The sequence below is a fragment of the Rhineura floridana genome, chromosome 18, assembly GCF_030035675.1.
Source record: "Rhineura floridana isolate rRhiFlo1 chromosome 18, rRhiFlo1.hap2, whole genome shotgun sequence".
NCBI lineage: Eukaryota > Metazoa > Chordata > Lepidosauria > Squamata > Rhineuridae > Rhineura > Rhineura floridana.
In genome coordinates, this window is record NC_084497.1 from 8339466 (window position 1) to 8353640 (window position 14175).

Below are 14175 nucleotides of genomic sequence, written 5' to 3' on the forward strand. Positions count from 1 at the left end.
CTAGAGAGAAACGGAGCGGTCTCGGAAGCGGCCTGCCACATGGATCTCCCTAGCTCAATACTGGCTGCACTGACTGTCAGCAGCTCTCCAGGGCTTCAGGCAAGGGAGCCTTTCCAAGCCCCACGTGGAAATGCTAGGGGTTGAGCCTGGGGCCTTTTTGCATGCAACGCAGCTGCTTTACCACTGTGCTCCTTTCTTCAAAAATAAAAAGATTCTAGTCCTCATGATTCTGAAAAAAGGGCTTAACAAAGCTGCCTTATACGGAGGCAGGCTGTTGATCCTCAGCTCACAGACGTCTACACTGACTTGTCTCTGGGGGTTTCTTCTTCCCCAGCTCTACCTGAAAATGCCAGGTGCCTTCTGCATGCAAAGTGGTGCTCTACCCGAGCCACAGCCCTTCCCTAAAAAAGCACCCAACTTTCCAAGTGGAGAAATAGGGTTAATGGCTCGCATTGTAGTCCCTGAAGTCTTTTACTGTCCTACTTCTGTTTTGAAATAGAATAAAGCTAGTCTTTTGAAACAAGACCAAAAGTCTTAATCTACCCATCATGGTTCCAGAGTTATCACATACATGATGGCTTGGCCAACCCTGACTCCCTTCTACATTGGTTTTCACGTATAGAAATATATGTGTATATATATGGGTTAGCATGCACAGCTATAGCCAGGTAGTTGTGTTTGTGCCTAATCGGGCCGGCAGCTGGGCTTTTGAGTTTGCATTTCTCAATCAGCATCTCATTGCAGCTAATGACTTTTGAAGAAAGCTGTTTCATGTAACAACAGCACAGACTTGTGGCTTTAAAAAGGAGGGCTTAAAACCGCGCTAGCCTTCAAGCACCTCCAATGTAGTTTTTTGGGTCTCAGCTAGCCTTGGTCACCTTTTAAAATCTCCGCAACAATACTAAATTAAGAAAGCAAAGGCTCCAATCTGCAGCCGGACCTCTCTGGATGTGCAGAAGCTACGTTGGCTCTCCAGATATTTTGGACTATAGTTCCCACCCGCCCACAGCTTGGTGCAGCCACCTGATTCTGCGACTGATAGGAGTTATAGCTGAAAGCAAACTGGTTCAGAGGTGAACATGCCACTCTCTGAATTGCAACAGGCGCCTTCTTAAAAACAGGATGGATACTTCTAAAGATAAAGCATCTTACCTGAATGCAAAAATGACATTTTGGTTTGTATTCAAGCATTCCCCCCACCCCCAACTCGGTCCTAAGTCTCAAATATCTTATGTGAAAGGCAATTCTGAATTTGTGTTCTTAAGAACATGAGAAGAGCCTGCTGGATCAGGCCAGTGGCCCATCTAGTCCAGCATCCTGTTCCCACAGTGGCCAACCAGGTGCCTGGGGGAAGCCCGCAAGCAGGACCTGAGTTCTGAAGCAGAATGTGTAATGAATTCTAAACTGTGGGTGCATGATGATTGTTTTTAAAATGAGTATTTTACATTTGGTGAGATACTGATATTTCTCGGATAAATTCATCTTTCAGAGTTTTTGATATTTTGCCTTGCAATTTGTGGGCTCAGTGCTGGTCCTCCTTTCAGCCATAACTTCACTGGCAAGTTGCTTGTAGGGACACAAAGGACCCCCAACATTTGATATGCAAAGCCAGCAATTTTAGCTGGGTTTCCCTGCTGCAGACACAGAGGTATAGGCCTGATCCATCCATCCGTATTTAACAAAGAGAGAGATGGCTCTTTAAACATGCCTGCTCCACTCCCTGGTGGCAATTGCATGGATATATTTTTACTCTTCCAATTTGGGTCCTTTGGCAGGCACCAGGGTTGAATAAGCTATGAATTAGCTCATTGTCTCTCAGCCTCAGTTTTCCCAGCTGCAAAATGGGTGCACTAGTTACTTAATTGCACAACTTAACTGTTGTGAGAAGCAGCAGAAAGGAAAGGTGATTTTTTTTTAATGCTTCCTGTTTTGATGGTAGTGGTGGAAGGATAATTAATGATCCTGGCAAGCGGGTGAACACCTGGGCCCAACTGGAAACACTTTACACTATGGCACAAACCAGTATCCCATCTGGTTTACAAAAGGTACCCTTCACTGAGGTAAATTATGCTGTTGATTAACAAAGGCCAGACTTCCTAGAACTGATCTTTCCCTAAACAATGTAGCTTGCAAGAGTAGAGTTCCCCTGCAAACTAATTTTGGAAAAGCCTGTCTGCAATCTGGGTTGCTCAGTCAAATCTGACATCTGCAAGAACTCCTGGGCAAGTTGTTTAAGCTAACCGTTGCTATAACCTGTTATAACCTTTGCTATAACCGGAGTTGCTTGATCAAAGCAGAGTGTCACAAATGCCCCTCTGCAGGCTGACACGTTCAGTTTTGCTAAACCAGAGCTGCTAGAACAACAACTAAACTGTGCTAAACCAGGGCTGATAGATGAAGCAGAGCTCTGCATGAGCCCCTGTACTCTTTCACAAGTTACTCAAGCAAAACTTTACTAAACCTGAGCTGCTTGATAGATCTTTGACGGTACATTATAAAATTAAAAACAGGCTGAAAAAACCTGGGCTTGCAGCAGAAGACAGTGGCTTCTGCCCTCAGCAAACTGCTTGCCAAGCTTCCTTCAGTTGACAGATGACCAGTTCATGCTTTCCTCACTGCTTCAAAGGCCCCAATGATTTTTAAGGACCAAATGACATTATTCCATCCTAGCAAGAAAAATGTCACAAGACTGGGTCCACGGCTGCATCTGCACTATACAACTAAAGCATTATTACATCCCTTTAAGCAGGCGTGGCTTCACCCCAAAGAATCTTGGGAACTGCAGTTTGTGAGGGGTTCAGAGTTGTTAGGAGACCCCTATTCCCCCCCTCACAGAGCTACAATTCCCGAGTGGTTCAAAAGCCAATCCCTCTTCCCAGAGCACCCTGGAATTGTAGCTCTGTGGTGGCAATAGGGGTCTCCTAAGAACCCTCAGCACCCTTCACAAACTACAGTTCCCAAGATTTTTGACTGTTTAAAGTTGCATCATAGCACTTTAAATGTATACCGTGGATGTGGTCTCGCAGAGCTTGGAAAAGTTATTTTTGAACTACAACTCCCATCAGTCCAATCCAGTGGCCATGCTGGCTGGGGCTGATGGGAGTTGTAGTTTAAAGAAGTAACTGTCCCAAGCTCTCGGTCTGTGGCAGGTACTAACAACAGCCATCCATCTTGAGGAGGATGGATAAAGAGTCTGTGTGCCAACTGGCCCTTGGTATTGTCAAAAATTGGTTAAGAGCCTCTTGGGTTGGCTATCCTTTTCTTGCACAGGGAAGTCCTGCATTAAAATAGAAGGAAAGATAGGTGCTAGTTTTGAATTGCACTGAGCAGGGGGTTGGACTTGATGACCTTCTATTGGCCCCTTCCAACTCTACTATTCTATGATTCTTTGAAAACTCTTTGAGCCCAAACAGTGTAATCTATTAACAAAAGGCTGCAGCCTCACTAGAACAAAGGCGTCTCAGCCCTGCAGAAAATCAATAATCATCATGAGGATGAAATGCCACTTGCAGAAAAGCAATGGGGCCCTGTCAGAAACCAACAACCAAGTTGAAATATTGATCTGCCATCAGCTGAGTCAGGCCGGGGTGTGGCCCTCCAGATGTTGCTGGACTCCAGCTGCTACCATCGTCCCTGACCATTGGCCCTGATGGCTCTGGCTGGTGATGCCTGGAGTTGGAGTCCGATGACAGCCGGAGAGGCATCAAAGATGTCCTCCGTCCCTGGTATAGCTGGCAACGTACAGGCCTGGCCGCCCTGCCACGCACCCCCCCCAGCCAAAAACATAAAAATCTGGGAAAAGGAGGAAGAGGGTAGAGCCCAAGTTCTTGCGCTGCAGTGCAGGAGTCCTCGTGTAGCCTTTTCAAAAGAGTTTCATTGCGCGGGTGTTCTTGTAGAGCCTCTTGGAGCCATCCCATGGGGGTCCCTGGCCCGCCAGGCCCTCTCCCTCGGCATCACCTGTCTTCCTTGGCCTCCTTGATCAGTGCTTTGAGGGTGGGCGGCAGGCGAGGGGCCTTCGGCGGGGGCCCGAGGGCCACCATCAGCTCCCCTTTCCGCACCAGGGCGGCCCTCAGCTGCTCTCGCATCGCCTCGATTTGGCTCTCTAGTTCTTTCAGCTCCTTTTCCTTGGCCTCTTTGCTGCCCTGCTGCGGATCCTGACCGTTCATGCAGTGCCAAACGGTGTCCTCGCCCTCCTCTTCCGAATCCGGCGAATTGTCGATGTTGAAATGGACTCGCTTGTCCTCCTTCTTCACAGTTGCCCGGCGGAGATTATTCCAGCCTGGCCGGTTGGCAGGTGGGGGCGGCTCAGGTTCCTCTTGACTCTGTTGAATGTTGCACCTTTTGGGGGAGTAGTAAGGGGGGGCAAGAAAAAAGATAAAGAGGTGACTGCCAGACTAGCATTGCCGGGCTTGGCACATAGGCTCAGGAGGCAAAATTGCATATACAAATTTATACTAGAGATGCATCTAGGCAAATTAAGATGCTATAGTAGGTTCTGTCACCCGCCCCCCCCACAAAAGGTGACCCCTGGTGACTAACATCTGTGCCATTTTTTTTTCTCAGTCACAATCACAACTTCCATATTTTGTAAGGCTCCCCATGAAAAATGGAAATGTACTGCCTTCAAGTTGATCCCGACTTATGGTGACCCCATGAATAGGGTTTTCATGGTAAGCGGTATTCAGAGGGGGTTCACCATTGCCTTCCTCTGAGGCTGAGAGGCAGTGCCTGGCCCAAGGTCACCCAGTGAGCTTCATGGCCATGTGGGGATTCGAACCCTGGTCTCCCAGGTCGTAGTCCAACACTCTAACCACTATGCCACACTGGCTCCCCATGAAAGTCCTTCCTAATTTTTCTCATTAAGTTACATATTTCAAACAGGAATATGTTGCTTTTTGAACATGTATGCAAAGTGGTTTACACCAACACATTCTAGGTTTGCCTCGATCTAGGTTTGCCTCCACCCTCGCTGAACTCGCAACAAGGGACACCACTGAGATGAAGTAAGAGGAGGAAGCTGACAGGCAGGGCCACCCCCTTGGTTGCATGCACGTGAGGTGGGGGCTGGCAGAGGGGACTGCCCCATTTTCCCTAAAGGACCCAGCCTCCACCAGAGAGGAGGGGGAAAATAGACTGTTTCTGTTCTCTAGGATATTAGCTATCCCTTCCAATTTTGCAGATGATACAAATCATAGAATCATAGAGTTGGAAGGGGCCTTGTAGGCCATCGAGTCCAACCCCCTGCTCACAGCAGGAAATCCACAGCTAGAGCATCTCCCGCAGATAGCTGTCCAGCCTCTGCTTGAAGACATCCAGCGAAGGGGATCCCACCACCTCCCTAGGCAGTCGGTTCCATTGCCGAACTGCCCTTACTGTCAAGAAGTTCCTTCTAATGTCCAATCTGAATCTACGCTCCTGCAACTTAAAACCATTAGACCTAGTCCTACCCTCTGGGGCAGCAGAGAACAAATCTTTACCCTCCTCTATGTGACAGCCCTTCAGGTACTTAAAGAGTGCAATCATGTCACCCCTCAGCCTTCTCTTCACCAGACTGAACATGCCAAGTTCCTTCAACCTTTCCTCATAAGACTTGTTCTCCATACCGGCTATCATCTTCGTCGCCCTCTTCTGAACCCGCTCTAACTTGTCTATATCCTTCTTAAAATGAGGCGCCCAGAAATTGGGAGGAGAAGCTAATACCTTGGAAGACAGAAACAATATTCAAAGTGATCTTGACAGGCTGGGGCATTGGGCTGAAAACAACAGAATGAAATTTAACAGGGATAAGTGCAAAGTTCTCCGTCTAGGAAAAAGAAACCAAATGTACAGTTATCAGGTGGGGGATACTCAGCAACATTATGTGCGAGAAGAATCTTGGGGTTGTTGTTGATCATATAGGCCTCATCTTGAATATTGCGTCCAGTTCCGGACTCCGCACTTTAAGAAGGATGCAGACAAACTGGAACGGGTTCAGAGGAGGGCAATGAGGATGATCAGGGGACTGGAAACAAAGCCCTATGAGGAGAGACTGAAAGGACTGGGCATGTTTAGCCTGGAGAAGACTGAGGACACTGCTCTCAATTATAGCATTGAAAAAAAATTTTCTTTCCACTGGTCTGATCATTGTCTTTGAAATCAATCCCTGAACCTCTTGCCTTTGGCAAAATGGAGCACTCCCCTCAGGATATCATGTTGGAGGTGGCCGCTTGCAATAAATCAACACCGACATACTTCTAACGTGTTATTACATTATTACAGGGCATTCTTTTGGAATTTTATATATGTAAACTTCTCCTCAGCAAAGGCTGATTAAATTTGGATGACGCAAGTCTGCAGAATTCATCCCAAGAAGGCGACAGAGTCGGGAAGAAGCGACAAGAGTGATTTTCAAAATTTATTTACCTTTTGTCCAAATTTAGTTTTTTGTTCCTCTGCTCTTCCAAACCCATGTTCAGAGCCCAGTGGATTTTCTGAGACATATTAAAAAGCAAATAAAACAAGAACAAGCCAACAAGGAAACAGTGAGGCCCCAGACTGGCAAGACAAGATTTCAATTGAAAAAAAGAAAAATGTCTCTGAGCATATGAGGAGTGCACGTGGCTCTCACTGCCATTTAGCAATAAACCAATTTCTTGAGAGGTCATTTCCTCACATCTGCATAGCTGTCTTTTGCAATAATAATTCTCCCTGTTTTTTAATGTGAGCAATTCAGAAAGCAGGAAACTGATCCAAGCCTTTGAACCATGAGAGAATCACAGAAGGGGCTCCAAATGGTCATCTAACTGAACCCCGTTGCCCAAACAGGCAAGAAACCTGCAACAACATCCCTGCGTTAGTCGGCCTTCCATTAATTTGATTGAGGCTGCAACACTCACCTGAGAGTAAGTCCTACTGAACTCGGTGGGCTTACTTCTGAGTAAACACGTGTAGGGTTGCACTATTAATATTTTCTATCTTCCTCCCAAGAATTCAGGTGGTGTGCTTGGTTCCGCTTCCTACTGTGTGTGTGAGAGAGACTAACCTATGATAATCCAGTAGGCATTGTATTTTTGTATTGCATTTAAAGCACACATAGCGCTCATTAAAACCATGTGGCTTCCCCCAAAGAATCCTGGGAACTGTACTTTACCCCCTTGCAGAGTTACGGTTCCCAGCACACGTAACAAACTACACCTCCCAGGATTCTTTGGGGGAAGCCACATGCTTTTAATGAGCGCTATGTGTGCTTTAAATGCATGGTGTGAATGTGATCCAAGTGTTCATTAAAGCCAAAATTATGCAACCCTCTAGCTGGCAACTGAAGGCATAAAAACATCACAGCGCACTAGAACAGGGCACTCCTCCCCCCACTTCACTCTGCAAACCCAGACAATACCCCACAGCCTATGCAAGGGTGCGTTCAAAACTGTGGTCCTGGGTTTTGCAAGACACCTAGACCAGTATCCTGTTTCTAACAGGGCACAGCCAGACGCCACAAGCAGGCCACGAACACAACAGTTGTTCCCTGTTCTTTGCCCTCAATACTTGACATTCAGGGATAGACTGCAGCTGCACATGAAGGCTCCATTTATTTGTGACAGATAATGGTCACTGACAAGCCCTCATCTAAAAACTGCCACCATCAAGCATTAAGAATGTCAGGACTGGTGCCTGAGTTTGCTTTTTTTCGTCATCCCTTTCTGTTCCTTTTCTCTTGTGTGTCAAGTTTTTTAGATTGTAACCCTGCAGGCAGGAACTGTCTTGTATTAATTGATTTATGTAAGCCGCTCTGGGAGCCTTTTTGGCTGAAGGAAAAAATGGAAATGGACTGCCTTCAAGTCGATCCCGACTTATGGCGACCCTATGAATAGGGTTTTCATGGCAAGGTGTATTCAGAAGTGGTTCACTATTGCCTTCCTCTGAGGCTGAGAGGCAGTGACTGGCCCAAGGTCACCCAGTAAGCTTCATGGCTGTGTGGGGATTCGAACCCTGGTCTCCCAGGTCATAGCCCAGCACCTTAACTACTACACCATGCTGGCTCTCAGGCTGAAGAGTGGGGTATAAATTCAACAAATAAATAAGTGCCTGGCCAGTTTGAGTCAACAGACCATCTAGTCCAGTGTCCTTTGCAAGAATCTTCATGACCAGCAGCCATTATGTGACCTGCCAGAAATTGGTCCCCCATAAACTGCTCAGCCACGGTTTACACAGTACACTTCAAAAGATGCAATCGCATCCCGAAAAATGCACGCAATTGCAAATTGCATGGCCAGCAGTTTGCAAGGGAGACAAGTCTACCTCTGCTGAGACATTTCCCGCTCTGCTTTGATCACCGTACAATGGATCTTCTTGCAGCGGAGGTGCAATTGCACCCGTTGCCTTCATTTCAAACACCCTTTCTCTTCGCTCCCTGCTGAACAGCTTGCGCTGAGGGCTGATGTGTCTGCATGGGAAAGAGTAGACACAGAGAGGAACCTCCGTGCTTCCTAGATTGTCTTTTTCCTTCTAACACGTGTTGATGAACCTTCCAGTGTTAGCCTGATACTCTTAGAGTTGTTGATAACTCCATCTCAGTTAGGCAGTTGGGACCTATCAAACATGCATTTCTTTTCATAAATGCCAGCTTCGCTGTTTTCTTAAAGCCCAGCATCCAAGGCAAAGTGTGCTCCTCCAACAGGAATTCTGTTGCAGTTCAGCTTCCAGTGCTAACAGGCTGGGAGCTCACTGCGATCTGTCACAGAGCAGGAATTCTCCACCTCTGGTTTGCAGACCTGCGTGAGAGTCACGGGGAGGGTGGATGAAAGACCCACTCTTAATTGCACAATTGCTGCACTGTCTGTGGGTGAGATCCGGGGTGGGGGGGGTGTCCTATATCCTGAGAGAAAGTAATCCACTTTCAGGGATTACAGTCTGCAAGGTATATGTGTGTTGGGGTGGTGGTGTCATTTCTCTTAATTTTGGTAGGCGGTTTCGACTAACGTACCCACGTTTCGCAAGCAATCTGTCCTAACAGAATGCGTTGCTGTGTGTGATTTTCACTGATATCATTAGTGTTCATTTTTCACTACACTTTCCCCGAATACAGGCATTTTTGGAAACATTGCTTGAAGAACTGCATCACACGGTGCGGATCGGCACCAGTTTCGAAGGGTGGCTGCGTTTCAGTACTCACGTCGTTTCGGAAAGCGCGAATTTGGTAGATACAGTCTGAAATGCGAACTGAATCAAATCCCCCACCGCTAGCCTGGCTACAAGATACTCTCTTACCTGGCTGGTGTGAAGCCAGTAGTTGAACTTCTTCTTGCGTCGGATGCGGGGCAAAACGAGGCAGTAGAAGATGTGTTCTCCGACGGAGGTGAGCAACGAGCCCGACAGCCCAATGCAAAGGAGGACAAACAGGCCAGAAAAGTGGTAGATCCCCATCTGCAGAGTCTAGGAAAGGGGGGACGGGACACAGAATTTAACATGGCTTGAAATCAGCACGGTTGCTGAAGCCCCTGAGTCTTTTTCAGAGTGCTCTGAGTATTTCTACACAGCTGGTCTATTTCAGTGCGGAGGCGAGCCTGGCTGGGAGTCCAGAGTCTGTGAGTTCAAATCCCCGCTCGTGTCTCCTGGGCGTCAAGGGCCAGGTAAAGATCACCCTACAGTGAGTGGCTCAGGGGTTACATGCCCTGCCACTTGTGCAGCCGTGGGCATGCTGCACAGTCCCAAGGAGCTGTGTGATGCTCGTCACAGACTGATATGCTCAGGGAAGCTTATCTGCCCCTTCTCCTTCCGCCCTTTCCTTCTTCTTTTCTTCAACTGTCCGGGAGAGAGGAGACAACTTTGTCTCTGCTCTCTCTCTGGGCGTTGTGCCTACAACTTAGTTAGTTAGTTAGAACTAGGTATGCCTTTCCAATCTACTATGTATATAAAGTAGGTTTTCTTATTTTACTAAGTCTTAAATCTCAGTAATCTAAATGCAGGGCAAAAGCCTGCTACTTAGGTAAATATGCACACAGCTCAGACCACAGAGGCTCTCTGCTTATATATACATATTTCCATAACGTTCTGGACCCCGCACTTTAAGAAGGATGCAGATGAACTGGAACCGGTTCAGAGGAGGGCAACGAGGATGATCAGGGGACTGGAAACCAAGCCCTATGAGGACAGATGGAAAGAACTGGGCCTGTTTAGCCTGGAGAAGAGAAGACTGACGGGAGATGTGACAGCACTCTTCAAGTCCTTGAAAGGTTGTCACTCAGAGGAGGGCCAGGATCTCTTCTCGATCATCCCAGAGTGCAGGACATGGAATAATGAGCTCAAGTTGCAGGAAGCCAGATTTCGGCTGGACATCAGGAAAAACTTACTGTTCAGCTAAACGACAGTGGCCAATGGCCTAGGGAGGTGGTGGGCTCTCCAACCCTGGAGGCATTCAAGAGGCACCCGGATAGTCACCTGTCGGGGATGCTTTAAGTTGAATCCTTGCATTAAGCAGGGGGGTTGACTGGATGGCCTTAGAAACCACTTCCAACTCTACTAGTCTAGGATTCTATGTGGGAGCTTTTCAGTTGTTGCAGCTATTTATAAGCCATTATGAGTCAGAGAAAACTCTGTACCTCTACCGCAAATCATCCAGAGATTTCCCAGTACATCAGTCCTCTGCAGCCCTGCCAAGCAATGAGCGAAACTGTCCATTTCATTTTCCCTTCCTTCCTCATTTTTCCACTCTCAGTTTCACTTCTCTACATCTCCACACCAGTGTGTGGTTTCCAGCCCCCCCCCCCCAAAGTCCTCATTTGCATATGCCTTTGAATTCCTCCTAACATACACCTTTTTTGGTTGCAACTTTGCCTAATATGCACATTTTTGCAAAGCAAACACGATGCATCTTTTTACGTTATTTTCACCAATGTGCACATTTTTTCTGCACGTTCCTCGTTTCGGAAACTCAAAGTTTGCCCTTCAACACAGACTGAACCAAATCTCTCCTCCCCATCTGCACATACTTCAGTGACGGCGAAGACTCGCTTCCCACAGGGAACCATCTTGTACCATTTGTCATGCAGGAGGTCCATGAATCCAGCTGACTTGTAGCGACTGATGAATTCTGAGATGTTGGAGGTCAGAGGCGAGTTCTGGGGGAGGCCAATTCCATAGCCTGGAGTGTGATTTTTTTTGGAGGGGTGGAAGTGTAAAAAAGAGAGTGTTAATAAAAGCACATCCGTCTCAGTTTTGAACATATGCAGAATAGGCTTTCTCATTTTCCCAATCTTAAGTTCCTCATATTTCCACATCAGCTTGCACATTTTTATTTTTTTTAAAGTCCCTTGTCAACATTTTGGCGAGATTTTCCTGTAACATACACGGGTTTGACTGCAATTTCTCCAGAGAGACACTGTTTGGCAACGGCTCCCGAACATAATGCATTTTTGTACCCAGTGCATTTTTCGTGCACATCGCTTGGCCGGTTGAACTGCATTGCAAAATTTGGAGAAGTGCAGATTTGTCTTTTTAGTTTGCCTAATTGTTTTGGAAAATGCTTCCATTGGTTTGGGAACAAGGTCTCTGGCTGCTATTAGCTATCTGGTTTTAGTTCATCCCTAAGCGCTGAACAGAAACGATTCTGTACAGCACAATCTACCCGGCCCCTACGTATCTTGATTGCCACATCTTTACCTAATGCACTTATGGAACTCCTGGCCACTTGAAAATGGAGGATTAGACAGTTTAGCGAAGAAAAGGGCTATCAGCAGTACTCAGCCAGGTTATCTGTATGGAGCCTCCACTTTTAGTCGCAGGGTACCTTTCTACACCAGGAACGCTGGCAGCACAGGACGGGGCATTGCCGGCTCCAGGAAACCATCTGGCTTCCACTGTTGGAGACAGGACACTGGGCCCAATGGTCATGAGGACGGCCTCGTGGGATCAAGGCCCAAATAGGCCAGCATCTTCTTCCCAGCTGGATGCTTCCAGGGATCCCAGAAAGCAAGACTCAAAAGCAACAGTTTTCCTTTTTTGCCCTCCTGCCCTGATCTGGTATACTTCCACTGCATCTGGAGGTTCTGTTTGGTGATTGTGGGCCTGTGGATCTGGCCCAGCAGTGTTTTTTCCCCTTGTTTGCTTAAGTATCCTGCTTTAAAATTTAACAGAACCTTTTTAGATGGATGGACCTAAGAATATAAGAACAGCCCTGCAGTGCAGGCCAGCCTAGTTCAGCATCCTGTTTTCAAAGTGGCGTTAAGAGGCATTGACTGCCTCCAACAGTGAAGGGAGTACATAGCCATTGTGGCTCGTAGCCACTGACAGCCTTCTCCTCGCCCATCAATTTGTCTAACCCCCTTATAAAGCCTTCCAAGTTGGTGACCATCACTATGGGAGCGAATGCCAAGGTTTTGACTATGCACGCTTTGAAGAAGGCATGAAGAAGACCCAAAGAAATCATCCACCTCTGTCCTGAGTTCAGCTTCATTGGAAGGCCCCGAGTTCAAGAATTTATGCAGAATTTTATGCCCCTCCATCATGTCTCCTCTTCCTCACTTCTTTCCCTAAACAGAAAAGCCCCAAATGTTTTTCCTCACAGGCGAGTGATAACTCCACCCCCCTGATCATTTCCATGGCACCTTCCCCAGCTCTGTAACATCAGTTTGTACAACCGCATGAGATTGCCAGTTTTATTTCTTACGGATGGATGAAGAGAGAAATAGATATTGTTATGGGATCGGGGGTTGAGATAGATTGTTTCTCTGGATCCCTTTGAAGCCTGTAACCTTGGATCTGATTGAGTGGTCAATCTGCAAACCCAAAGGGATGTGGCCAGGAGAGATCCTGTTGCTATTGAAACTCTTTTCAGGGGATAAGCCCTCCTACCCCATCCTGATCCTGAAGCCACGGTGAGGCGTTTGTATTTTTAGTCTTGTCTTGGGGGTGAAGGTGGAAAGACATAGAGAGAAGCCTGTCCTCTGTGTCTGAACCCCCAAAGCTATCGGTAATGTGTAGTAAGATCTGATGGACTGTTAATGCTGAGAACCCCTCCATCTTAAGCGGAGGTTGTGAATATGTGTAAAAAAACCCCATATATCCTATAAGACACCATAGCCTCCTCTGACCTTCTTTCCAAGGAAACCAAACCCTGGGAAAGCTCAGGAACCCCTGGAAGCATCACACCACTCGGGAGATTTGAGCTGGCGCACAACAATACTATAGGCACACAAAACAAATCCATTCAGTTGCCCTCTCGTTGCCTTAAAGAGCATTTCTCCATCCTCCCCTCCCTCCTGCCAAAAATGGCAACCTCACTTTCTCCAGGGGCAGTCAATCACTTTGCCTTGAAGCCAAGGCCAAGGGCATTTCCCCAGCTATCAACAGACGGTAGACAGCAAGCTGGCAGATGAGAGCAGACCAACAGCGCAAGGGAGGCGCAAAAGGGGGCAGTTTAAAGAAAGACGGGGTTCATTTGTATTCCCCTCAGGTCCTCCATTTGCCAAGGCGCTAATGAGAAACGCAGAGATCAAACAGCATCAAAGATGATGCTCAGGCGAGGGCGAGATATAATTAGGGATGTCAAAACGCAGGAACAGGGATATTGGGAGGTTTCTTCTGCCTTCCCCCCCCCCTCGAGCATTTGCAGCAAACTTTTGAAGGCCACCCCTCCCATTCCTGGCTGCCACGGGGGCAGGGGGAGATGCCTCTTTTCCGATCTACGGATTATTCAAGAGTGTACTAACATTCCTGGTTGCCAGCCCTACACAACAGCCCTGCCCTTGTGAGCCAAGATTACTGTGAGAGGGAAGTTGCCTGTGCAGACTCATCCTTCCGGGGTCCAGATCATCCCCAGGGCTGAGTCCATGCAAGGAAAACGGGTGCCGGGGCAAAAATTAAGCCCCACAGAGAGCAGAAAGGTGGCGGGCGGGTCATTGTCTTGTGCCAACTGATGAAGTCATCAGCGGCTGGCGCTTCGGCCCAAACAAAGCTCAGCCTCTTTGAATAAGAGCAGGCTGACTTTGGGGAAGCTGTTCCAACCTTCTCTGAGGCCACTTGTGGCTATGGAACTGCTGACATCCTGTGGCAAGGAGTTCCACAGGTTCAAGGCACAGGGTTGCATCCGGCGAAGTCCCACTCGGGGCAGACCAAGGGCATTCCTTCATCGCCCCACCTGTGTTTGCCTCTGGCACCGGCCAATCCTGGCTAGTGGCCCTTGGAAGAGAATGAGACCGT

General features: G+C 47.6%; 1 protein-coding gene across 1 annotated transcript in view; it reads right to left on the reverse strand.

Moving 5' to 3' along the window:
• Window positions 1-3887: 3887 nt before the first annotated feature.
• GRIN3B (glutamate ionotropic receptor NMDA type subunit 3B) overlaps window positions 3888-14175 on the reverse strand; it is a 54566-nt gene continuing 44278 nt past the window's right edge. The window contains exons 9-12 of the mRNA XM_061601838.1: window positions 10968-11119; window positions 9247-9411; window positions 6403-6470; window positions 3888-4338 (exon numbers count right to left, since the gene is read on the reverse strand). Coding sequence (XP_061457822.1) covers window positions 3954-4338; window positions 6403-6470; window positions 9247-9411; window positions 10968-11119 — 770 coding nt within the window. The 3' untranslated portion in view covers window positions 3888-3953. The remainder of the gene's footprint in view (window positions 4339-6402; window positions 6471-9246; window positions 9412-10967; window positions 11120-14175) is intronic.